We start from the raw sequence: 26,776 nt of genomic DNA on the forward strand, positions 1-26,776 counted from the left end.
TTGCATGGGTTTAAATTTGGTTTCTGCAAGATATTTGGTTAAAACTACTTTGGATGACAGGCTCATCATTTTGAACCAAACAAAGGTTTACATGTTAAATGTTTTAGCCTCAGTCTCTCGTTTAGCTGCTTGTATCACAGTTATGGAGGTATGCAGTTTAAAATTGTTTCTACTGGAAAAACACGGACATGTGTCTGCACAGTAGAGATCCAGTGTTATCATTCATGCAGCAAAGACTGAAGAGTCAGACAGTCCCGTTCAAGAGAGCACAGAGATCCAGAATGTCTCTACATATGACATCTAAAGCTGTGGTAAATAGATATAAATAGTGGTAACTAAAGAAGATGAAGGAAAGAATCAGCAGCTGAGTTTGATGAGAAGGTTTTGCATTTCATCCATCAATGAAAAGGTGATTCAAAAATCAAAGTAAAACTGTATTTGCATTAGAAAATGTAAGCCACACATCAAGTCATGTCCTCAAAATGGCAAATAAAATAAATGAAAAACTACTGTTCCCTTTGATAATCCTACAAGCCCAAGAAACTGTAATAGACTTTGATAATGCGAGTCAAAGCCCTGCAAACATACTGTTTATATCTGTGGTGTTCTCCAGGGCTCTATTCTAGGACACCTGCATTTTTCAGACAATCACAGCCACATTTCATAGAGCGATCCCACCTGGTGTCACAGTGTTTGTTGTGTTACAAAGTAAATGACAATACAATCAAATGCTTCATGCAAGGAACTGTGAAAAGTTCTTAAAACATTGACAATACACAACACAACATATTTTGACATTCATACAGTACCATCCATGACTTATTTCTCCTTTTTAAATACACTCTTTTGTGTTTGAGTTCAGAACAAATATCAATAATTCAGGAATAAGAAATCAAAACAAAAACAAATGAACACATTTAGTTTTGGGTGTACAATTTGACTCAAACATTTTAGATGATTGTGTATCATTTACCACAAGGTCGTGTGTCGGGGCAAAACCTACTTCTTTATCATCTTAACGAGAACATTCAGTTTGGTTTGAGTAACTGTGTTAACTGGCACTGCTTTCTGCACAAACAGATCATTTGGTATCATAGCCATTGAGATGTACTTGTATTTCAGTGCACATTTCTAATCATGTACCGATAGATTTTGGTGTGTAAATAGACATTTAGTGACGTTTCCAACATGTCTTTACCAGATAAGATATCTGAGAGCTCGGGGCACAGGAGGGGGGCAGAATTTTTATGTGGCATGAACCTCAAACCCTCTGAGTAAAGTTCTCAGGGAAAACGCCTTTGGCTGAAATATCTTTGTTCTGCACCCAGTGAGACTCCTTCACACCCAAGAGCCAGCCATCATCCTGCAGACAGACAGAATACAAACAAAGTTTCATGGCAGAAGATAAATGAGTAACTTACAAGGTTTAAAGACAATGACGGTCACGCAGCATAGACTTTATTCTTTATATATATCCACAGTGTAAATACAAGGAGGAGGAGACAACTATACATGACAAAGATAAACTGATAGTGAAAAGTGACCTGTTCATCTGGGTTGTCAAAGGCCAAAACCAGCACAGCATCTCCCATCTTCAGTTCCAGCTCATCGCCGTCAGTGGCAGCGTAATCATGTATTGCTTTCACCTGGAGTAAAAATACAGCCAAACTAAAGGTTTTCATTGAATATGGACCCACTAAAACACAATCTCATTAAAAAGTGCATGTTGAACAATGACTGCCTTTCACAAGTTCACGGAGAAGTCATTTAACCTTGTAGGCGAATCCTGGAGGGAGGTCGCCATCTGAGCCATTGGCCACCGCACTCTGTAAATGAGCAGAAAAGGTCCATGTGTATTATTAAGGAAGTTCATGAAATGCTTAATATAGTTGGCAAGATGTGTAATGAAGAAAGTCTGAAGCATTAAAAAGAAAAGGAGTTCAAAGTAGGAAAAAGAAAGAAGACAGAAGAGAGGTTTTTGTGACTGTCACCAGAATTTGAGGGATCCTTGAATTCCAGGCTTTAACCTGTGATTGTTTCAAGACCCCACTGAGGTCGCACCTGCCTCCCTATCCATCCGACCCTACCTGGGCCTCTCCATCATCGCCCCAGTCACCCTGTCCCACTTGGGCGCCATCGTCGTCCCAGTTGGGCTTGGTGTACGACTGAGCGTCAAAGACTCCATCGTCGCTCCAGCTCTCCTGACCCTGAGCTGTTTCTGCATCATCCCAGCTGGGCTGCGTGTAGCTCTGGGTGTTGCTTTCATCGTAATCCCAGCCACCTCGGGCCTCTTCTTGGTATAGCTCGTCATCGTGCTGGGGCTCCTGCTCTGCGGCGGCCTGTTCTCGCTAGAGAAGGCCAGGGGTTGTGGAGCAAGAGGACGGGTAGGCGGAAGGACGGGAGGAAGACGTGTTGTAGACAGAGGATGTCAGAGAAGCAGTCGGGTTGGCAAGGGTTGAAAGTGTGTAATAAAGGTCATGACCCGGGGTTGTGTGGGGTTTCATAAAGCCAAAGGAGGTTTTGGTGAAAAAAGATGTAGTAGAGTTATTCCACTGTCATACATTAATATGGAAAAATATAAAAAGAGTAAACCAGTAACTGCATCTATCTCACAACCCCTGCTTACCCATGAGTCCCATGATGGCTCCTTCGGAGGGGCAGTAAGAGACAAGACAACCAGTGAGATGAAAGAAGCCTTCACCAAAGCTTTACTCACATAAAACATTCATGTAGCACATTCAGTGTGTTTAAGGGAATTCAAAATTCTGTCAATTCTTCAAAACCTGAGAATGTTTTGCAGCTTTTGCTTGAAAAAGCTTGACTGCCCCTGGAGTCCTTTTAAATATACATTTCATCAATAAATCTGAAAATCAGATAATAAGCAAAACAAACATTTGCATGCAAAGTGATGCTGAATGGGCATTCACGTACAAAGCCATGCAGTGGATTTGTTCAAGTCAAAACAAAGAAAAACTAGGGGGTTGTTTCCTGACACTCACACTCAGTCAGATATTTCCTGTTTTTACATGCAGCCTAAAAGCTCATCTCAGCACCATGTCTGAGGTTTCACAGTGAACAGTTCAGGTGTGAAAGAGTCCAAAAAATAATAATAGCCTTTAAAAATGTTCCTTTTTTAAGACGTTCTCCACCCTTTTTGGTTTTGTGAGAAGGTCAGTTCAGTTGGGGTGAAATTAAATATTAAATACAGCCAACAGGTTTTTTAAACTGCATGTAAACAGTCTTCAACCCCTCAGGACTCCGTCGACCTTTGACCTTAACAAAGCGCACCCACCTTGGGAGCTGGAAATGTGATGGGCTGTAACACCTCCACATCCCAGTCCAGCAGGTTCACCCCAGACCAGGGCTCACACTGCTTCACACACACATACGCACACACACATCCATACATACACTCAGGTTAGGAGGGTTTACTATCTGGGGAAATGAATGCTGCTGATGTGAAGCGTCACGTTCAGCAAACTGGAGTCACATCTCAAACAGCACTAAATGAGAGAATGCAGTCCTGACATTTTATCTCTCCTAGTAGCGCTCTGACCAATACTGATTTAGATATTTGAGGACAGTTAAAACCCCATGAAGATGTTGGCTGATGTTTTTTTCATGACATGAAATACAATTCAATCCTTCAAGAGCTGTGATATATGAAATCTGTCTGTGGCTTTCCCGGTTCCTTAAAGGCTGAAGTAAAGGAATAAAATAAACATACTATAGCCATTCTATTTATACCCATAAGATCAGATCAGGTCTAGTTTAGCGAGTTAATCTAACTGACCTTCCCGTTCAAACCAGCCTATAGTTGTCTAGGAATGTCCTAGACTACTACTTTCTGTTTAACTTGTTGATGATTCCGATCATGCCGACGGATCTTTTTAAAAGCACCCAGGATGTAGAATAATCAGTCTGACCTGCTGTGTGGTTGTGGTAGTGGAGTCTGTGTTAGCGTCAGGCACCGAGGCCTCGTCCTCCAACAGGCCGGCATGCTGCTGTCTCTGGTCCGGAGACGGTGTCAGTCTGGGCGGAGGCCGGCTGGGAGGAGGACCGGGCCTCTGCACCACCAGCAGGGTTAAATCAAAACCACACATCACAAGCGTGCACGCATGCAAAAGAAGTGAGGAAGACAGAGACACATTAGTACACACAAAATGAGGGACAGTTGAGTTTCACATTGAGACTTAAAGGCTTCACTCGATGTCAGAAAGAGGGTTTTAGACCCGAAGCAGACTGAGGCCTTCAGTCCATCATCAGTTTCTTCTTGTTCTCCTTTGACTTGATGCCGATCTCTTCTGGTTGTATCTTTGTGTAATGAAGCTCCTTTTTATCCTTAAATATTCGCCAACATCATTGTCATGTTTTAACTTCATCGACAAGATACATGAACACATTCAGCTTATACATTCATGTGGACAGGTCAGGTTTACCAGGAGCGAGCGTGCTGTTTGGTTTTACCTTTGGCGGTGAGCAGGCCGATTCGCTGTGGTTGGCTTCCTCACTGAGAGAAAGAGACAGAAAAAGTGGAGGATAAGAGCATGAGAATAGGTACAAAGGGAGAAAGAAAAGATGTGACAGAGATAGTGAAAGAGAGACAGCAGATACAGAGATAAGAGAATGAGTGACATGCAGTTGGCAGCTCAATCCACACGAGGGCGACAACAAGCTTTAAACAAACGTGTTCTGCATGTCAGGCGACACACATCCAGAGCAGACCGTGCACGACATGTACACAACGTTATTGTGTTAGAGAGGCAGGTTACAGGTTCAAATCCCAGGCCTGAGGAGCCCCCCCCCCCTCAGCTAGCCGACTTCTGACAATAGAATAATGCTTTCATGCTTTTAAGAAGAGCAGCAAAGCAAACTGTAATGTATACGATGAGGACGGCAGATATAAGTTGAGCAGAATTACAAAAAAAGATACCGCTACATGGAGATAACAACCCCCAGTGTAATAACTAGAGATTTTAAAGTTGTCATTTTAAGAAGAATACGTTTCAATAATATGACTTTATCCTCATAATATCATTACCTTCGTTGCATAAAAGTATTATTTTAATCTTCAAACATTACGGCTTTATTTCTCCTACAAATACGTTTTTATTCTTGTAACATTAGACCTTTTTAATTCACAATATTACGACTCATTTTTCCAGATACTCTTCATATCTCCTGCAGTCCCCGTAGTTTATATTCCCTTGTTGCCAAAAACAAAGAATGAGCAAAGCGCTGCATGCTCAGCCTGTGTGGATCACACCAGGAGCAGATTTTTACCTCTTGGCACAGTCTCCTGTCTTTGCTGCTGCAGTACCATCTTTTCTGCAGTAGGGGGCGGTGTGAGGGCCATTACTCTCATTTGTTCTACATGGCGACAAATCTTTGAAATCTAAAGTGTTGGACTGAAAACTCTGTTGTGTTGACTTACTTCAGCTGCCGCTGCTCTTCCAGTTTGGTCATGATGTCGTTCAGGTTTTGGCTGAGCTGAAGAGACGCACAGAGCAGAGCGACTGATCAATACATCACCCGATCACAGCCAGTGCTGTCAGTTTCATCAACAGTTTGACTCACCTTGCTCATGTCCCTGTGGAACTTCTCCTGATGACCTGCCAGGCCCTGGAATGTGTTAACATAGACGCCAACACGACTGCACACACACACACACACACACACACACAATCATTTTTAAACATTTTGACCGAGTCGTCATCAAAGATTTTGTAGAAGACGAAAAAAACGGTCTCACTTGTCCCACAGTGATGGAAGCTCGTCTTGTAACTCCACGTTCAGCTCCTCGAAAATCTTCTGAGCTCTGCCCAGGTCCTCCTCCGCCTGCACACACACACAAACAGACGATAATAATCTATCTGTGTGTGTGTGTGAAATACAAACTGTTTAAGAAAGACAGTTTTTCATGAGCACACGTACATGCAGACAAACATACAGGGTTTGAGAGTCTGAATCGGGAGGAAGAGTAAATAAAAGCATGTCTCTGTCAAATGTACAAAACAATGTCAACAATAGTTTGGACTGGGGATCAAATTATAGTGAGGCTCTCTACACATGATCAGTGAAGTGAAGGAGCTGCCTGGGCCCTTCATCCTGAGGGGGACATGTGTGAGCCAAACTTCATGGTAGTCCAACTACAAGTTTCACTAAAGACTATAAATGTCAACCTCAAGGTGGCGCTGGAAGAAAAGTCAGAGGACCACCAAAGTCAGTAGGATTCATCCTCTGGGGACCATGCATGTAAAATAATTCATGACAATCCATAAAATCGTTGTTTGGACCAAAGTGGTGGACCGACTGGAGGGAAAAGACAGGGGTCTGCAGCGCTGTGATGTAACCTGACAGCAGCCAGTGGTGGATGAAAAGATAATGAGGTGACATCCACCCAAACCGATAATGGTAGGGGCCTTCTTTTGAGTGAAACTGAACGACGTGATTTAACAGCCTTTGCTTGTTGCCACCGCTCACAACGCTGATCACGTGTAGAGAGCCTGTGGAGGAGCAGGGGGGGAGCAGGGTCACAGATTTGGGGTGAGGAGGGGGAGTCAGCGATGAACCAGAGCTTCACCTGGTTGTAGGAGAGGTTAGTCTGAGCCACCTGGTGGGCTGATATCAAACCCTGAGCCCAGCTGGGAGCCGCCATCTCCAACAGGGCTGCTGGCTAACCACACACACCATGCAAGAGAGAGGAAGAGGAGGAGGGGAGGAAGAGGGAGAGAAAAAAGAAAAGAGAGAGAAGAAAGAAGAAGAGAGAGAATGGAAAAACGAAAAGCAAACAATTCAAGACAAACGCAAACATGTTAATAGTGTAATCAGCTTAAGGTTAATCAGCTAACTCATCAAAGTGGTAGATTGACTTAAGGTGGTATGAAGTATGAATTGTCCATGCAATGAGTAACTCATACCACCTTAAGTCAAAAACTGTACCTTTAAACTTTAGCATAAGCAGCAGAACACGCTCAAACACACACCATTCATCAGCCTACATAAATGCACACACACACACACACACTGGCGGTTACCTTGGCGATCTTGGCCTCGTCCTTTTTCTTTCCTTTCTGTAAGGAGGAGAAGTGATGCCTGGCGCTGTCGAAGTCCACCATCTTCCTGTCGCGCTTCGCTATACGAGCCTGCAGCAGAGCTCAGGTCAGAACCACTTTAACTTCCACAGCAGTCCACAAACAGACCATCGTCACAGAACAGACACACACCTTAATATCAGGAAACTGAGCCAGGTACGTGTCCATGGAGATCAAAGACTTGTCCGTGATGTTCTGGTGGTAGTCTAACCACAGCGTGTCGGTGTCCTGAAACACACAAATCATCCGTTTTCTTCTGTTCCAGCTACCAACACGGCTGTGAGGAGTTAAAGCACCTGCTGACACGAAACTAAGCGCTCTAAAAGCAGCCACTACTTCCTCTACTGCAGAGCTGAACCAGTGTTTCCCACATGGAGCCCAACTGGAAACCATAACCACCAGAATAACTTCTCTAGACGACAGCTGCACAGCTGCTGTTTTTACATTCATATGATGGTCCACTCTGACGCCATCAAATGTTTTGTTCCCCCCCCCCCCCCATGACCTGCGGGAAACACTGGAAGCTGTCTGCGTTTTACCTCCAAGTTATTGTCCATCTCCTTCTCTATCATCTCCTTCAGGATGGAAGGAGAGACGCATGCATTTAAGAAAAAGAAAGTGTGTTAGCAGGCAGAGAAAGAAGCAAAAGACACCGGAGGATGAAGAAAAAGTGATGAACTTCAAGGCTCTTTAATTGAATTATTTGTGGAAGAAACCGACTCCGATTATTCCTTATTTCAAGAAAAAAGCCATTGATCTTATCTCATTTCCTTTGTGTCTTTTTCTGATGTGCTCATTTACGTTTGAGCCGAACAACGCTCACTTTATAGCTTTAGGATTTGTGGAAGTGGAAGCAGAGACAGAAAAACAAATCGCTGTCACTGATTCTGCAGATTTTGTGCATCAGTGAAGAGTTTCCGGGTCTCACCTCTGTCAACGTGTCCATCTCCTCTTTGCCGAACCAGTCGGGTTCGTACATGTCGGCCAGACAGTCCTGAAGCCGCCGTGACGCATCGTGCATCGCTGAAAGACACAAATACAGAGAGGAGGATCAGCATGAAGTCATACCTGTAGAGCCCTACAGACGTATTATTAAAGAGTCACTAGCAGGTAGCAGTACTTTCTATATAACGGTAGATCACAGCTGGGGGTGTATATGTGTATATAGCATCAAGACAAACTGACTTTTCACTGCTGTCAGGTAAGCTTTCAGGTCTCTCTGCAGTTTGGTGCCTTCTGCCTGAAGGAGCAAACAGCGGGGAAAGAAGAGTTTGAGTGAGGGAGAGTCATTTCAGCTGAATTTAACCTTCAGATATCTAGAATGTATTCAGATATGCTCATTTGCTCTCAGCTCTACACTGTCCACTGTATAATGAAGGCATTACGACCCCCCAAAACTGATAAGAGGTTTCCTGACCATCTGCTTGTTGAAGTTGGCCACCATCTCCTCAAAGGCAGCATCCCGGGTCTCATCTGCTTTGCCGAGCTTCTGCAAGACCTGCAGAGGAGACGAAAGGAGCACATAAACATCAATCTATTCATCTATTAATCTATCGATCAATCCATCGATCGATCTGCCTGCGTCTGTCTATTCACATCTATAACTGGAGGCATGTATGTCTCTATTTTAAGGCCGCCTGTCAAAGCCATGTGTCTCCTCTGCGTCACCAGCTGTGTGTGTGTGTGTGTGTCTGTGTGTGTGTGTGTGTGTGTGTGTGTGTGTGTGTGTGTGTGTGTGTGTGTGTGTGTACTCAGATTAGAGAAACACTACAATCTGATCCAATCTGAAGCTTCAACAATCACATAAAACACTTGTTGGTAGAAGTGAGACACTGAAAACTGCTACAAAAAGTCTTTCAGCTCCTGTCTTGTCCTTGTGTCTGGCAGCCAGGTGATAGAGGTCAAAGGTCAAAGCCTCGGTGACCTGATGACACGTCAATCGGCAAAATCAGATTCCAGGTTTTTGACAAGAGCCAGAAGAAGACGACAGGATCATCTTCATCTCTACAATGTCAGCGTTTGAAGGTCGCAGGTGTTTTCAGAGGGTGCTGACACCGTCTCCTCTCACCTTAACCTGAACACCGTCTCTTCCACCATCAACACACATTTCATGGCTGAACGGAAAAACCACACAGTCCTGAGAGGAAGACTCAAACCCGTCCTGTTGCACTTCATCATCGTCCACATAATAATCCATAATAATGTCACAGAGAACAAAAACATCACAACGGGAAAAAGAAGCTTTCCATATGACTTTTATTTTTATTCTTTAGATTATTTCATTCATTATTTTCATTTTTATATTTATTATATTTCTATTTTATTTCAACCTTTGTGAGGAAAAGTCTGCCTCCTTCACTGGTCTGATCATTTCCTCTGTTGCATAATAACATGTGTTTCCATTCGACAGCATGGGTTTCACATCATACTTTATTAATAATGATCTGTTGGCTGAGGCGACCGACTGTCAGGATTAGAGAAAGAAGAGAAATCAAGACGTTCGTTATGTTGCTGTTAGTTGCACAAGGTCACCAGCTAATCTGATCAGATGACTGACTGCGAGCTCATGGACGAGCCTCCAGCGCCGCCGCCTCCACCAGCACCACCTGCCGCCCTAATCCTGTGACGGATACACAAACCACGATCAACACCGCGACGGGGACTTCCCCACTGCTGCAGCACACACCTGCTCTCTGAGCCAGTTTCTACCAACCAGAGTCTGTTTATAGCTCTCAGAGGAAATACAGCCAGTCAAACCATTCATTCAATACTGAAGTAACAGTACAGAAGTACCAGCTAAATGTACTGTGTCAAAGGTAGAAGTACTCATAGACATTTGAAATGTGACAAGAGGTCCAAATGTGTTGTTTTATAACTAGTAATTCAAGCTGATAAATATCGTAGAGTAAAAAACGACTTTTCCCTCAGAAATGAAGAGGACTTTAAGTATAATGTGCTATATTATAGTACAAGTACTTCAAAACTTCAGCTTCAAACTTTCTCCCACAGAACACAGTTTCTCCAGGTGTTGTGTGGAGACAATCATGGGAACAGACTGGTTCAGGGTCGATGTATTAAGATGTGCTGCAGTTGTATACGCAGATACAGTAACTTTGTGTCTCCTGAAACACACATTCAACATAATCTGCTGTAGATTCATATTTAGAGGGCACTTTATTCAAATATTCATCTTTGGATATTGTGAAAACAGGGAAAACATCTCTGTCTCTATTACGTCATGTCCACTCTATATATTTTCACTTATTTAATTCTGTTTTTTGGAGCCGTCCTGCATCATTCATCTGTTTCAGCTGTGAATCACTTCGTAAAAGTGCTAAATAAATAAAGGTTTTTAAGATGATTACTATTATTATTATTTATTAGTTCAGGCAGCAGATTCAAATCCTCTGCTGACAAGTTGTAGCTATTAAAATCTGGACCTATATTTGGACGACACAACTGCTGTATCCTTCACAGCCCTCAGTGTCTGTCCGCTCATTGTGTTCCAGTCATATGTGTCGTGGTGCATTCAGGTGATTCTCGTACAGTCTGGAAAGATCACGAGGCCATGCTGCAACCACCTGTGTGTTCATGTGTGAAAGGAAAATGTTGCTTACACTGTAGACTCAGGTATAATGGTTCCTACTTCCTACTTTTCTCCTGTAATTGTGTGTGTGTGTGTGTGTGTGTGTGTGTGTGTGTGTGTGTGTGTGTGTGTGTGTGTTCACTGCCGCCCGCCACGCTTCGGTGTTCAATTTCAACCCCCAAAAATACACCCGGAGCACACACACAGGCAGTTTGTGGGGTATTAAGAGTGATGAGGAGGAGGCCCAGGAGGGCTATAGATAGATACACCCCCCCTACACACACGCACACACACATCTGAGCCCCACCCACAGCAGTGAAGCATGCTGGGAGTCCTGGGAGGGAGGGAGAGACAGGTGTGCAGGGCAACTTCGAGGTTTGGTAACTTTGGATTCAGAGGAGTAATCGTAGAGAGAGTAAAAGTGTTGATGCAACAAACAAACCTGCTTCAGTTTCTCCGTAATGTGTTGCTCCCTGTGCTGACATCTTTCAATAAAGCTGTTTAAAACACAGACAATCTCATATCATATTGAGTTATGTTAGAAGATAATACTGTTTTATTTTGCTTTTGCAAAGTTGCGATGCTGCCGAGCAGTTTGCAGGAAAGTTTTGGGGGAAGGAAGTGTTCACTATGTGGCTTTTTTCGGAGGGGGGGGGGCTTTGGGTGCTGAGAGGGGGGCGGTTAGTGTCGTGGGGTCCTGCCTCTTTGACTCCCAGCACCACTCCGGGTCTCCGGCTGCTTTCTAAAGGGCACCATCTCCCCCACCTGCCTCCTCCGTTATCGCACTCATCCGGATTCCACTGAGGGGAATTTTACCCAGCATGCTCTGCGGCATAGCTGACCGGTTCATGAGTGGGTGACATTACATCACTATGACAACCACGGTGGCACCAGGAGAAGCTCAGGATGATTAATAATCAGATTATTACTTAAAGTGAAAACAAAGAAGCAATGAAATGAAATATGGCCGCAGTCTCCTTTCGGACGCTTCACGTGTTTCAGCATTAATCATCATCATTAAGGCGTAAGTATGCTTCAACCTTGTCACATTGATGAACAGGGTCTGACAGTCACGCCCACTTCACACAGTGATGGCTCAGGTGTGACAGGAGGCGGGGTTTGAACTTCACTCTCAAGCTCTCTCTTTTTGTTCTTTAACAGCTATTTAACGACCGAGTTTAGTGAGTATTCAGCTGAAACATCTCTTACTTTAGAGACACGCAGTCATGGAAGAAGTAGTAGTAATACCACAGTGTAGAAATACTCTGCTGCAGGTAAAATGTACTTAAGGTACCAGAAGTAAGAGAAAAGTAAGTAAGTCAGACATATCAATATAATAAATGACATATTATAGGATTATAATTACTGATACTCATCACTTATGTAAAAAGTACACTATTGGCTTCCAACGTTTAGTGGAGCCGAAGTATAAAGTACAAGTACCTGAAAGCACTTGAGTAAATGTACAGAACTAACATCAGACTGATGCCTGAGTGCTATTTCTGGAGCCCTGCGAAGAGTGAAACAGCTGTTTTCTTCTGTTTTAATTCTGCTGGTTTGAGTTTTCATACTATCCGACTGAAGCTTCACACTTTTCTAACCAACATCTGAGCTTGAATTTCTTGCCCAAACAAACTTCTGGAGACTCAAGCCCACACCTCTGCTTCCTGAGATCCAGCAGCTTTGTCTTACCTGCCTAATAGAAATTCTTATCTCAGCTACAGGATTTCTGGTTTCATCTTTATCATCATTTTTAACCTCTTCCTGCTTCCTCCCTGGACAGGAGAGACGCCGGAGAGTAAAAACACAAAGTGAGAGAGTTGGATGAGGTGAGGGGTGGAGGGCGGCGTGCCAGCAGACAGACAGCTGAAGCCGACGCTCCCCTCCTCCACCTCAGCCGGCCTTCGGAGGGAAGATGATACTCTGACCTTCCTCTTTACTCCCAGCAGCTCAAGGGCTCAGTATCTCCTGAAAGTCTGACAGACTTTCTTCCAAATGCTGCTTTTTTGTTGCATTTGAACACTGAAGAGTTCAATTCATCCGTTTCTACATTCTGCAGGTTGGTTTCCTCAAGATAAATATCCCTGAAAGAGAAGAAACCTTGAATTCTCTGCATATGATTCCTGGATTTCAAGGCTTTGAGATACATTTCAATGCTATCTAATCTGGGTCATAGCCAAGATTTTAGAAATATTAAGGTCATGAGTTCCCACAGCAGAACCCCACCCAGAAATGCTTGGCCATCCATCAACCAAACGTTTAAAATACTCTGGTCTGGTGCCAGGTATGTAATTATGGTAGAGAAGACTAAATTCTCTCCATTTGAATTTAATATAGAGGGTTTTTTTTAAAATGGTTCTACAATTACTTTTTTTCTGTCTCAAAAACACACATTCTGGTATATTTATGAATGAAATGCTGCTGATATTCCCTGCAGACAAATTCCCTAATTCTCCCCGTCTGGAAGTATGTATAGAGGTATCTTTAATAATGAAAAGTGGGCTGATGACGTCTGCATTAACCAAAACTATGTTCATTTAAGATGATAAAGCTAGAATGATGCTGTGTATAATTGATGTGTTATTTTAACCACTTCCTGCAATGCTTAGTTTAGTAAGATAAAAACAGATGCACATGATGCATACTGAGCTGAACGTGGATGAAAGAACTGAAATGACTCGATATCTCCACAACAAGCTTCAGTCTAGATTGAAGAGGAACTTCCTCCTCAACAAGCTCTCACATTAAGACAGAAGGAACGTGGGACACGGATGCCTTTTCATTCAGCAGCGAGCTACAACTGCGGTTTAAAGTGCTTTCAAGTGCTTCTGAAATGATCAATCGGGTTGAAACAGCAGCAGGAAGTTACTCCGACAAAGTGGAAGCTCTTTAAACTTCAACATTTTGGAAAATACCTTGATGCTAAAACTTTTGTACTTTTGCTAAAGCAAAGTTTTAAATGCAGGAGGTGCTGGTACAAAGAAGGACAGAGCCAGGCTAGGTTTCCCCCTGCTTCCAGTCTTTATGCTAAGCTAGGCTAATTGCCTCTTGACATAAGCTCTATACTCAACACACAGACATGAGAGTGATATCGAACGTCTCATCAAACTCTTGTAAAGAAAGCAAACAACAAACAAATGTTTCACAATAATGCTGAACAATTCCTTTAACCAAACCTCACTGTGATTTGTAACGATTTTAGAAAATATAACTCTCAGAACTAAAGATAAAAATGACTGTGGGAGCGTGCATCCGAACGTCAGGAGGTTAAATATGTGCAGCTGCCACGAGGAATGAGCAGATAGGAGGAGTTAGAGTCACAAGTTCGATCCACGACGAGGAAGCACTAAGACAAACTAACTGACAACAATGAGTGGTTTAAATATGAAATCTGTCTATCTGACTGAGTGACAGCGCTCCTGGTGCGGTCCTGAGGTGATTAGAAGGTAAAACCTCAGCAGGCTTAAGCAACAAGAGTGATTAGGACAGACAATAATAACTCAGAGACAGAGAGCTGAACACACACTGTTGATCAGGTTTCATTCTCTCACTCTTAGAGCTCCTCCTGTAGTCTGCTCTTCAATCCATGAGGTGGTTTTTACTCTGGAGTTCTGGTTCATTTGCAAATAAACGTCTTACTTTCAATGTGACAAAGCAGAGGTAACAAATCGTGTCTTTCAGCTCAGTGCAACATGGTATTTCCCTCATTATGCACTCTTCACTTCATCACTTGTTGATCTGTACGTTTCTTTAATGGATCTAAAAGCTAAAAAATCCCCCAAAAAGTAAACTTTCCCCCCAACGGCCTTTAACTTCAGATACCTGGAAACTTTTTACTACAAGTACTTATTTACCATCACTTTTTTAAAGTGTTTCTGCACCCTTACTTTAAAGTGCAAATTCAGGGTGCTTTGTCATAACTTCATATATCACAATTCATGTGAATGTTCAAGGTTTTAATTTTAAGGTTTATGATGATAAATGACTTTAATTCTATTGAGATTTTAACCCTTAAAAACCTTAAAATGTGCAGAGAACCCCCCCCCCCCCCCAAAATACCTTAACATATTACACAGGCCTGTACATTATTATAAGGGGCAAATGTTAAATGTCACAGGGTTGACCCCGCATTTGGGGTTCATGTAAAGGTCCATTTAACCCCTTAAAAACCCCTTAAAACCGTGCCGAAAACGTACTACACATCAATCCACTGATTAATACATTAAGTATGCCCTCATGACGTCACTATTAACGCGTAAATGAGCAGTATTTGAAGGTAAAAAAGTAGGGGGATTAGGTTTCACAGTGACAGTAGGACACCGTGTCCTGCTGGTCTCTGGTCAGCTGAGAGAAGTTTACCTTCTCCTGCGCTCTGGTGAGCCTCTTCTGGACGTTGATGGCCAGTTTCCCGGCGGTGACCCCTTTCCCTGTCTCGGCCATGTCGCGCAGTGTGGAGGGCTCCCCGGCGGTGTCAGGACCAGCGAAGAAGAAGAGAGGCAGAGGGAGAAATGTCGTTGAAGGAGACCCCTCACTGCAAACCGACGGTGCGTAAAACCGCTCCGGAGGGCGACTTGGCTCGCTGCGCGTAACTCTAATCCCGGGGACAGCTTCTTAAAGGTGCAATGCGTAATTTAATCCGATGTGTGGCAAAACAAACCGAAAAACAACAAAAAAGCAGGTGGAGTCTGGAAGACAGAGCAGAGGGACAGGTTCAGACACCGTCCTGGTCTCGGCTCACTGTTAGTCGACGCACGCTTGACTTGGATATGGAGAGATATTAGGTTTCCTTCTCAGTCATCCTCTTAAAGGCGCAGCAGGTTGTTGTTATTATTAGCCGACATCTGTTGCATACATGCAACTGGTGTGTTGCCGTCTTTACACACGGATTTATTTATGTGCACACAACGCTTTCCAGTCAGATGTGAGGGCTAAATCAGTCCTGGTCCCCTCTGCAGATCAGCTGCAGATACTTACTGACAGACACGAAGAAGAGTGCACCTGCTTTTCAAACAGGAAGCCGGTAGATGTCAGTAAAGGTGCGTTCACGTGTCAACAGGGTCATCAGACAGTGAACAAATGAAACCACACACAGCTCATTTCTATATAATTTAATTTAAAAAATAAATCTTTTTAATATCTCTCCACCTGAAATAACTTCATAAACATTATCGGATTTCTGTAAACAAATAACATTTAAATACACCATCATTTATTCTAGAATCTCTGTATTGAAGCAGTAATGTTACATACAACAAGAGCACAGCATCCCTGTGGACTTCACTATGAAACTAAATCCCCTCAGTTTCGACCTTAAAATGCCACGAATTAACTCATTATAATGAAGTAATTAAGATGTTTAAAGGGATACTATATCTGCATGGTTTAAGGGCCTTGAAAGCAGTAAAACACCTTTAACATTACATATTTGAGGGGCTGGAACTGAGTGCAAATTATATTTAAAAGGGATTCTTACTCAGTATTTATGTGTTTAAAAGCTTTACCCCACATTAAAAGTAAATGAATTGATGCATTAATGGATTGGATTGTATTAAGGGCTTTTTAAAGGGATTTCTGCACAGATTAAGGGTTTCTTGAGCAGTAGAAAACACTTAAAGACAACATGACAGACTTACATTACAGTATACCTTAAAGGTGCCTTAATGTTAAGATGGAAATTCAGGAATGTCTTTCATGCTATTTGGTAACTGTTAATAATGATCCAATTAAGGTATAGACAATTCATTGTAATCTAATATGGTATTTTTAATGGATTATCTGCATGATTTGAGGGCTGGAAGAGGTGAACAACCCCTAAAATGTACAGTATTACATGAAAACATCCCTTAATTTATCCCTTTACATTAAATCACCTGAATCCCAACCTTAAAAACTCCTTAAGGTGATAACTATTGTGTAAAGTATGGAGGAAGTCATGCACCCTTTAAATCTTCATTTGTTAAGGGCTTGCAAAAGAATGGACTAATTAAAGGATCTCTGGCTCCCACACCAAACACCTTACTTTTAAATCAAGGTGTTTGGTGTCCATTTTCAAGGGTGGATTAAAGATTTAAGGCTATTTTAAGGGATTATTGTTTCATAGTGTTTTAAGGATACAAGTGTCACCAGAAGTCTTTGAAACATCTGCACTCTTTGGAGCTCATTCTGCCTCCGAGTGCTCTTTTATTTGCGGTCTGTGTTTGTGGTTTTGGGAGAATTTATCTGTCAGTTCACAGCTTCTTCTTCCCTCCTTGGCCCGCCGGAAAACTCCCATCAGGCCTCAGCAGGAACCTGAAGGTCTCCCATCTTGTTAGGTAGTTCATCGTGGTCCTGTACAGCTCTACAGGCTTGTATTTGGGGTCATCCCGGTTAAAAAGTGAAGGTTCAGGTTCCTTTTTGATGTGTCCACCCGTGTCACCTTGTTTCCTTCCTCACCTGTCGTGCTGAGCCACGCCCAGCGGGTGGAAGCGTCCTGCGTCCAGCAGCATCCTCCCCAACCAGTGTAAAAGCCGTGAGTACCAGTGGATCCCGTCACTGCGGGTCCCAGTGGATCCAGTCCAGCTGTGGATCAGCCGGAGCGGTGAGAAGGCCCAGTGAGCCAGGGAGTGCTGGTCCACCACCGCGTAGCAGGACGCCACCACCCCGTCCACCACCAACGTCCCCTGCTGGGTCAGCGGTGCAAACGCACCCCTGCTGTCCTTCACCCAGACCCGGGTGATCCGAGACAGACGCCCCTCGCTGTGCCTTTGTCCTGCTTTACCCTCCGACACCAGCACACACTGTCCCGGATGGGCGTCGCTGGCATACACAGTCCTGAGGGCTCCACGGGCCGGCACCGCCCCCTCTGAGCAGTTCCCCTCGGACACAAAGATCAGGTGGGCGGCGGTGAGCGAGAGGCGGGCTCCAGCTTCCGTCTCCAGGGTGTAGAAGAGCTTCCGGGTCCCAGGGTTACTGTCCAGGAAGGCCAGGACTTCACTGTAAACCAGCTCCCCGCTGCCGTCGCCGCCTGCCGAGGCCAGGATCCGCTCACCGGGTCGCAGGTCACCGATGGACTTCTGCCCGCCACTCTCCAACGTGACCAAGGCCTCGCCAGGGAAACAACCTCCAGATTTAGCCGCCACTGAGTGGTCTGAAAGACAGACAGAGAGACAAGGAGGTTAAACAGGATGTCAGTATTCCGGAAGTACGGAAGCTCAGTCCCGCCAGGAAGAGAAAAAAATATATTTTGATTTGCAATCTCATAATTTTGACTTGATTCAAAATCTTGACTTTGTATTGGCATTATATTTTATTTATTGCTATCTTAATTATCTATATTATCTACATAATTATGACTTGCTAACGTATATTTGACTTTGTCGGTCAAAATCTTAGAATTTGATTTATGAAGTCAAACGTTTGAATTATTATATTCTACATTTGACTTTAAAAGTAAAAAGTAAAAAGTTTCTCATAGTTTTGACTTCGAGAGTCATTATTTTGTCATTCCAAATATTTCATCAACATTCCTTTTTTATCGTCCTGGCAGGAATGGACTTCCATACAAAAGGCATTTAGCACACAATAAATCTTTTCAACTCCCTTTAGCTAAATATTGACTTTTTTCTGTCCTCCATTGGACATAAAAGAACAATAACCAGATAAAAGCTCCTGTTTGCAGCCCTGAATAATGGCCGTGTGTGTGAGTATACATGTGTGTCCAGGCAGGATTGTGTTCGAGACAATGCGTCCACGCACTTGAAAGTGACACTTGAGGACCGTCTCAAGCCTATCTGGGGATAAATATTTGGGGAAGGTTGGAAAGCCAAGGCCAGGTGATAAGATAAGTCACCTGAAGGAGGAAGGAGTCGAGCAGGAAAATCAGCCAGCAGGTTAATCATCTGACAAACCGACACATGACTCCAGTTCACCTCCAGTACGTTTAAAAGCATCTCTTCCACGTTGAAAGACGGCAGGATGTCAGCTCTTTTAATGAGATGACGACATAGTAAAGGGTCTAAATTATGGCTTTTTGAGTATCTCAAGTTAAATGGTTAAATAAATCCATAAAAACAGTCGAAATCCTCTGAAAGTGTGATTAAGAGATGCAGCTTCTCATGAAACATCTATTCCATGTTGACTGTTTAGAGTTTAGAGTCTAATCCTGAGCCATATGCTTCATCATATAGACACTGGTCTTCATTATCAAACACCATAAAAAGTTTGATTTTTAAATGAAAATGTGACTTCTCTCTAGTGGTAGAAGTAAAAAACTTAAAGTATTACCTTCCTAACTCTCTTCCTGGTTTGACCACAGGAATATTTCTCATCTTGTTGGTGTAAAGCAGCAGAAGTCTGAGGTGAAATGGGTTAACTTGCTCCATTAATGCCTGTGTTTCCTCCTTTTTCTCAGTTATCGCCTCTTTTTCAGTCCAGGCCTTCATCTACAGGGTGCTGCTGCTTTGCTGCCCCCTAGTGGTTGTTTCCTCTTGCTGACTACAGTCCAGCTGCCCCCCACCCCCCCTGTAAGTGCCTTTAAGAAGGATTTGGGGGGGGTTTGTTGATGCTCATCAGTTACAACTTTTCATCAGCTGGCTGGATTTTTCTTCCAGAGAACGATTTCTTTTCTTGTTTTGAGGAATTTTGAGGAAAAACAGGAGAAAAAAAAGGAGAAATCAAAAACATGAAAAAAAAATACCAACTTGATTGGTTGCCCTTCTGATCAAGTCAAGGACTGGGCCCTCGCAACCCGATCTGGGAGGGAAGGAGAGAGGAGGAGGGGAAAGAGAGATAAAGTAGGAAAAAGGAGAAAGAAAGAGGGAAAAGAAAAGGAAAATCTCAGTTACCACTCAGTGTAAAATGTGTCGGGGGGGTTTAAACTCTGATGCATTTTTACAAAAGTGTGTGACTTTCAGCACATGTGTGTGTCCACTTCTGGATGGCACATTTGTGCTACTTATGGTTATGACACTATGTTCAATATGTCGGACCTTCATGTGAATGTGAGTGGTCCTGTCTGCACTCTGCAGACCTCATTTCATACAACAAGGTTCCACTTCGTGTTAACATGCCATGTATGTCCGGGATAAGAAGCACTTCTAACCACAGTTTTGGCCACAGTTGCCAAATTCGTCCAAAATTGATGCAGAATCCACTACAAAATCTAATCTTTAGCTTCAGAGCATGGACCAGAGTTTTAAGCTCAGTTACTGTCTCTTACTGAAATACTAACTACTCACAGCCTGTGCTTCGCATCTAATACACTAGTTAACATTTACTGGCTTTTAGTTGTATTTGAATGTTAATCTTCTCTGGAGATTATTCTACTTTTCTCAAAATCTACATTTTTTTGTGGCAATACATGAAGAACTTCCAGGCTTCATGGTCCTGATTTATTCATCTTCCTCTTCTGAAATCACCTGATACCTGGTCGTATAAAGTACCGCTGAGCCTGCGTCTGTGTGAGGAAAGCAAAAAAGCCACAAACAGCTCACAGAAGCACAAATGTAGGCGTGATGTAGAACTCGGTCTAACCTGAGGAAACATGGGGTGAGTGGCAGATGAGACAGATGAAGAAGAGGGGAAATATAAGAGCTAGCAAGCGCCCACATACTAACATACAGAAAGTTAGCGGTCAGGGACGGGGGAGCGAAACAAAAAATGTTAGAGAGAAAGGGAAAGGCAGAGGCAGCAGTTCCTGACAAAAGCGGCCGCCAGTTTTAGTTGCACTGAACGGATACTGTGAGAGAGCTTCGCAGATACGATATGTTCAGTATGAACACATCCGTTTGAAGCATACTGAGGCCTTTACTTTAGCCTGCAGATCAGGGTCTCTACAGGCTCTCTGGTACCTTAACAAAAGCACCTGTCCTCCCTCACCTGACTTGACGCTGCAGTGGATGTGGGCCTTGGACTCGTAGTAGACCCAGTCAAACCCGGCCTCCACCGCCAGTCTTGCCAGCATGGCGTACTTGTTCCTGTCTCGGTCCGAGGTGGTGATGTCCACCGCCCGGCCCTCGTAGTGCAGGGACTCCTCCGAGTGGTGGCCGTCCTCGTCCCAGCCCTCGGTGACCCGCAGCCTGACCCCGGGCCACAGGTTCATCACCGAGATGGCCAGAGAGTTCAGCCTGTCTTTGCAGCGCTGCAGCAAAGGAGACACAGTCTTAGGTCATGTATGTACAAATATACGTTGTTTCACACATTAATAGAACAAATATCAGATCAGAATTTATGTCCATACACAGTAAACATGCACCATATGGCCACCTGAACATTACAGTCATATATGATAGTTTAACTTTCCTCCAGATGTTGGAACCTGGCTGCAGGGATTTGCTCCCATTCAGACACATTCACTGGGACGAAGGGGCCGAAAAACAGACTACGGACGTCCACATGCATAACAGCACAAGGTGCTGCACAAGGTGCTGCACAAGGTGCTGCAAAGTCCTCCGTCCTCATTTGTAGGCAGGAACAGTTTGAACCAAAACAGCAGATGTGATGAATTTACTGTTTTCCAGAGGGCTTTTATTCTGGAAAACCTGCAGTAAAGTCTTCCTCCCTCTCCCTCAACCGAGCCGAGAGAAAGAAACTATATCTGAAACGACGAATGATTTCCTCCTGTTTATTGTGTGAGTACGTGTTGACCTACCTATGATGTGTAATTGATCTTTGCAGGGATAAATAAAGCTGTAAGCGATGGTTTGAGTCTTGAAACAGGCACATTTGTGTTTACAGGGAGCGTGGAATAAAAGCCTTTCTAAACCCTTTTATGCTATTCTTTAACAGTTTATGGTTTGGTGTATTTCCTGTTGACCCTTCTGTCACATTATCTTCTTCTATAATCCCAGAGGTGTAGTCACAGACTGCAGACTTGACCTTTGAACTTGAAACCTTGAGGATGTCGGAGTGTAAGCCCCGCCCACTGCTGCTGCACTCTGAGCTTGAACTTTTAAACCAGTCAGAGGGCGTCAGAAAAGAGTGGGCTACAAAGAGGCATTCTGCTCACACCCATCCACTTCACCAAATCCCCGTCACACCCCGGTCACCCCGCTCGCCCCTCTCCCCCTTGTCTGTGGCTGCAGCCTTCCCACAATGCACCCCTGCTGTCCCGGCTCAGCCTCATGTTTGCTCTCTGTGGTGAGCGAAGGGAGCTATGTTGAGGATAGATGGAGGGGTGAAGGGGGGACTGTAAGGTTATAGGGTGGTTGGGTGATGGTGGGGGGTGACGGGGGGGTGGCTGCTACATGAACAAGAGGTCCTCAGCGTCCCTCTAAACCTGGAGTCTGGTCAGGGAGAGCAAACAGAAGGTGAGAGGGCCTATTGAAGGACTCATTCAACCCCCCCCCCCCCCCCCCCCCCCCTCCAGCTCTCACATATAAATCCTCCAGTCGGCTGCGTCTGTCTAATCCACACCCAGGCTGCATTGTCAGGGCGGCTGGGGGGGCATCAAGCAGGATTTATCTCACGTAATATCTCAGGTGACATCTCAGATACACCTGGTGTATCCTGTGGTGAACTCAAACGTGATACTTCACACACACACACACACACACACACACACACACACACACACACACACACACACACACACACACACACTGCTTCAGATGAATTTAACAGGCGTGTCTGATTTCCGCAGACATCGCGGAGGAATAGCCCCACAATGAGAATGAATTGCCATTTTATTCATTCATGAATTCAGCCTGACGTGTATGCTAATGTTCACCAGTGTCTATTTTGCTTTGCCATAACCTTTGGGAGTAAAGTACCCGTCCTGCTGGCACCATTTAAAGTCTGAATGGAAGCAGCTATGACCAGTTAACTTAACAAAGAAATATGTCGATTTCAGTCTAAGTTGACTGGTTGTAAGTTGACTTGTCCGGCTGTGTCAAACTCTCCCGCGCTTGTTGCCATTATGTGCTACTGCTAGCAGCTACAAAGGAAGCTAATCCTGGCTACAAAGCTCTGATTGGTCAATTGTTTCTCTAACCAGCGGATTAAGTTCAAAATCTGGACATCTCAGCCACCACTTGGTGGTTTCGGATGGACGAGGCTTTGAATAAAAGCACGGACGGACACCGAAGATCTAACTAAAACAAATCAATAGGAACTTGATCAAACTGGGGCTGTAACTGTAATTTTTAAACTTGAACTCAGCATATCTTCCACTCGACTTGTTCGATTTTAATGAAACGTGGAGGAATGATGCAGGTTGATGCAATGTTTAAACAGTTTAATCCCCCATCTGCTCACATCCTGAGAAATTACATTTTCCTGGTCAGTTAAAGGTCAAAACATGAACCTCTTAAAGGCCATAAATGCCTCCATTAGGATTAAACCAGGAGGGAAGTTTGATTCCACTTGACTGACAGACAAATGAAAGAAAATCTGAATCACATTCACGAAGTCTTATTAAATCAAGGCTGCATGACTATAGGACGTCTTGTCATTTTCCTGCAGCCCCTGAAAGCGTCTCAGTGATTTCATGAATCTCAGCCTGGTGAGAGTGAAAAGTGGGATTAAACGCTATAAATGTCTGTTTCCATGTTGGCTGTGATAAGAATAGCTCGTGGCTCGGTGGCCACAGATCCCTTTTCACGGTGTTCACTGTGGATTTTAACGTCTTATGTTTTCTCTCTGCGGTCAGAGCAACGAGCTGGACTTCATAAATCAGACGATACATTTTGTTGGTTTTCCTTTCAAGGTATACAGATCGACGGGGGTTTCTGTAGGAGCGGTTTAAGCACTAAACCGCTGGCTGCACAAACATTGGACGCGCAGGCTGACAGCATGCGCCTATGCACACCTTTGCGCTGCAAAAAATGTCCTTCTGAAAAGGTCAGTTCGCCTCATGTGGCGTCTAAAAGTCTTGCTTTCTTGAGGTGAGGGAACAGAATCTGCAAAACACAAACTGTCCTCTTGATTCCGATGCAATTAGATTGTTTTGAGGATGTTCTTAAATCTAAATCTATCATTTGCATTTTTACGCACGACGTCTGCATGGAATGGACATGTCCTTACATGTGGTTTGGAAGGAAAAGTAAACTAAACGTGAGGAATGACACTTCTTGCAGTGTGGCTTCACCCTGAACAGTCGGCCTGTATGCAGCACGGAGCGCCCAGGAAAAAGCGAATAAAAAATAAAGAGGCGAAAAAAAGCTGTATAATTACGGCTTCAACACAAGTGAAGTGGGCTATTTCTGCACATGTGTGCTGCGAAAACAAACAAAAAGTAACACGGAATAGTAAAAGACAAACAGGAGGCTGTCTCCTGCGGCTTGGAGCCCATAAATTGTGCGCAGGTCCGCGCCGTTGACGCGGCTCGGCGCGCGCTGCAAGAAGTGTCCTGCGCCGAGAGTCTGAACGTCGCATTTCCTCAGGTTCAAGGAGCCTGACTTTATCTCTCTAGCCTCTCCTGCAGTTGCACCTTCAGTAGTAAGAAAAGGGACAACATCTGGAGAGAAAGCAGACTCCGGTTTATTTGCACTAAAGACAAAGCGCATTAACTCACCCCTGTTTGCTGACTAAAGACCTTGTCCTGCACATGTTCTCCCTGAAACCCAGCCGAAGTGACTCGCTCCCGCGGACATTTCTTGCAGTGCGCGCAGCGAGGTGACAGCTCCAGACGGGAGTGCGCGCTTTCATTCCCCACGTGGGTCTGTGGACATAAGCGCTGCAGCTCGGGGAGGAAGCCCGCGGTCACAAGAGCCAGATATAAATACTTTATTCCTGGGGAAATTGGGAGTCAAATAAATTCCACCCGGGGCCACATCAATGACGGTGTCGTAAAAAATGTTGACAGTCCAAAAGGCGACTGTTAACTCTGGCCAGTCGGGCTAAAAGCGAAAACGGTAAACATCAGTACACGCTTGACCCGGGCTCTAACCAAATACGACTTTTGGCTGTTTTTCCACTAAAAAACATGATGTAAAACAGAGGACATAGTGTTTTAATTAAGAGCGACCGCTTTTCCATCCAGTTTTAGACGGGGTAGCCCTCCTTTACGCACGAGCTGCCCACAGTGAACCTCTGAAAGTTCATGTGGAGCAGAAGAGGAGAGCTCTGATTCAAACTGGTCACCTACACAATCCAGAAGCGAACTCACTGTGTCAACAGCTGCAGGGCTTTGAGAATTGACTGAAGAATGACTTGTGCAAACAGGCAGATTCTGTAATCAGTTTCCCAAAGAGCAGCACTGCAAGAACAATCCACCTTCAGACCATTTTCATTTGGGAAAGAGAGCAGTTCAAATGTGATTTCAATCAAGTGACAGTCGGAAGACTTTTGGTAAAGATGACACTTGTTCCCTTTAAAAAGCACTAAAATGATGTCTGAAGAGAAATGTGAGTTCAACACAATTTGGTTTGTGAAGACTGATTGTTTTTGCAGTGACGAACCTTGAGTCAACAAGAAATGCGGAAAAAGATAACAGTGTCCACGCGTTGAAAGACTGGGCAAAGTGCACCAAGTAATGCACTTAGTAACAAGCAGGTTTAGTGCTGAAAACACCGGTGGGGGGGGGGGGGGGTTACCTGTGTCATCATGCGGTCTGCACCTGTGTTCTCCTCATCCTTGAAGATGATGTCGGGGTTGTAGTTCGGGGTGAGCTCCTTGAAGCGCTCAGAGTTCCGGGTTATTTTCCCTTCGTATCTCCCGCTGGCCCCTAAAGTCTTCTCGGCCACGTTGGGGCTAAACTGCTTGTAGGCGAGCGGCGCGAGCTTCCGCGGTGACCGCCTCTTGCCATAGCCTCTACCCGGTCCGCAGCCCTCGCTGACCGGCGAGAGGAGGACGGCGCACCCGGCGAGGCACGTCACCAGCGTCGGGAGCAGCATTCCGCCCCGGGCCGGTATGTAACCCCCCGGCGGGTGGCCAAAATGTCACCGCTGTAATTCTTTTGATGCGTGTCCCCCCGCGTGGGTTCCCCTGTATAATTTTAGAGTGGAGGTAACGGAGCAGGACTCATTCCCGAGTCCCCAAAAGTGGCCATTCCCGGCGCGTAAAAGTGGCCAGTGCGCCGCTGGAGACGAGCTGGAAAGACCTGGACCTGTCCTCTGAGCTGCTGACACTCTCCTGTCCCGAGTGCACGCCGAGGCAGGGGCATAAATAGGCGAGGTGAGTTTATCTTGGCAGGCAGGTTCAAAGCTGTCTCTCTGTGTCGAAGCTGTGAGAAAAGGCCTACAGACAGACACGGAGGCGCGCGGTGCGTAGTCTGGCTGCGCCTGTTGGGCACGGCGGTCAAAGGGTGTCCCCGCAGCGGTTTCTGCCTCTCGGGTTTGTTCTCAATGCGTCCCTGTGGCGCAGGGCTGTTGGCAGAAATGGAAATGGAAGAGATCCTACTACAGTACAGATGAGGTGCCGCGGGAGAAGAAGAAGACCGCGCCCTGCTGGACCTGCCCTCTGCTCCGTCCTCTCCTCCCATCGGGGTGGCACAGGCCCCGCGGCCGCCTTCATCTGTTTATTGTCAGCCAAGAAGACAGACAAACACCGAGCCACGAGACTGTCCGGGCTGGCGCGCGCTTACTCTGTCCTTTGGACCCTCGTCTTTAAGTTAACGCACGAGCAGAAGCGCAGGTGCGCGCGTTGTGACCTGCGCTCCAAAAGTGTCTCACCCCTCCTCTGTAAGATTTTAGATTCATTACAGAATGACATAACAGTCTGAGCTGTAGGTGAGGAAGCACCGTTTTCCCCCTGTGCAGACGCTTTATAGTGACGTCAAGGACCCCCCCTCAAAACATTTCAGCTTCTCAATCTAAATGAGTCTAGAGCTCCCCTTTAACAACCCACCGGAGAATGGACGTGAACTTCTGCTACTTAATGCCTTAAACTGTAGAGGACGCGCTGGAACAGAGAGCAGCGGTGAGACGCAGATGTCCTCAGGCGGAGAAATACCATCTGACTGAAAGCATTCTGGTTTATTTCTGTTCCTCTCTTTCATTTATCAATTGAACTTCCAGGAATTTGATGAAAATAATGAGTGTAGTGAACATAAATGCAGATTGAAGCTGTTCTAGAGGCTCTCACGGTTCTAATTTCATGGCAGGAACTTTCCCAGGTGACACGGAACCCTTTGAGGAACTCAGGAACTTGCAACCTGCATTTCCACTGAAAGGAACCAGGG

The 26,776-nt window shown here is 44.7% G+C and overlaps 2 protein-coding genes across 3 annotated transcripts; both read right to left on the reverse strand.

Moving 5' to 3' along the window:
- Positions 1-1,237: 1,237 nt before the first annotated feature.
- On the reverse strand, positions 1,238-15,120 carry bin1b (bridging integrator 1b). Of its 2 annotated transcripts, XM_070930773.1 has the most exons (17): positions 15,040-15,120; positions 8,512-8,592; positions 8,280-8,334; positions 8,023-8,117; positions 7,227-7,322; positions 7,038-7,145; positions 5,753-5,838; positions 5,578-5,653; positions 5,435-5,490; positions 5,284-5,328; positions 4,469-4,510; positions 3,927-4,077; positions 2,627-2,647; positions 2,088-2,348; positions 1,773-1,826; positions 1,545-1,646; positions 1,238-1,363 (listed from the first exon to the last, which is right to left on the reverse strand). In XM_070930773.1, the coding sequence occupies exons 1-17, from the start codon at positions 15,118-15,120 to the stop codon at positions 1,262-1,264; spliced, it is 1,512 nt and encodes a 503-aa protein (XP_070786874.1). In that variant the 3' UTR covers positions 1,238-1,261. The 2 variants fall into 2 exon arrangements, with proteins under 2 accessions (XP_070786874.1, XP_070786875.1); XM_070930774.1 differs by lacking the exons at positions 2,088-2,348; positions 2,627-2,647 and having other exon boundaries at positions 3,927-4,067; positions 4,468-4,510.
- Positions 15,121-17,108: 1,988 nt separating this feature from the next.
- Positions 17,109-25,490, reverse strand: LOC139306547 (indian hedgehog B protein-like). The gene is made up of 3 exons (XM_070930439.1): positions 25,191-25,490; positions 20,536-20,797; positions 17,109-17,806 (listed from the first exon to the last, which is right to left on the reverse strand). Exons 1-3 carry the CDS (start codon positions 25,488-25,490, stop codon positions 17,109-17,111), a joined length of 1,260 nt encoding a protein of 419 aa, XP_070786540.1.
- Between the last annotated feature and the right edge of the window lie 1,286 nt (positions 25,491-26,776).

This window comes from Enoplosus armatus, chromosome 24 (genome assembly GCF_043641665.1).
Source record: "Enoplosus armatus isolate fEnoArm2 chromosome 24, fEnoArm2.hap1, whole genome shotgun sequence".
Taxonomy (NCBI): Eukaryota; Metazoa; Chordata; class Actinopteri; order Centrarchiformes; family Enoplosidae; genus Enoplosus; species Enoplosus armatus.

What these genes read in the sequence shown, in the direction of transcription:
- bin1b (XM_070930773.1), bottom strand. Translation starts at nt 15,120, where the DNA reads ATGGCCGAGACAGGGAAAGGGGTCACCGCCGGGAAACTGGCCATCAAC. An exon ending in CTCAGTTTCCTGATATTAAG is followed by an intron (nt 7,146 to 7,226) that starts GTGTGTGTCTGT and finishes GCTCTGCTGCAG; the next exon opens with GCTCGTATAGCGAAGCGCGA. An exon ending in GAAGAGCAGCGGCAGCTGAA is followed by an intron (nt 5,329 to 5,434) that starts GTAAGTCAACAC and finishes CCCCTACTGCAG; the next exon opens with AAAAGATGGTACTGCAGCAG.
- LOC139306547 (XM_070930439.1), bottom strand. Translation starts at nt 25,490, where the DNA reads ATGCTGCTCCCGACGCTGGTGACGTGCCTCGCCGGGTGCGCCGTCCTC. An exon ending in CAGACCGCATGATGACACAG is followed by an intron (nt 20,798 to 25,190) that starts GTAACCCCCCCC and finishes CCTTTGCTGCAG; the next exon opens with CGCTGCAAAGACAGGCTGAA. An exon ending in CCACTGCAGCGTCAAGTCAG is followed by an intron (nt 17,807 to 20,535) that starts GTGAGGGAGGAC and finishes TCTGTCTTTCAG; the next exon opens with ACCACTCAGTGGCGGCTAAA.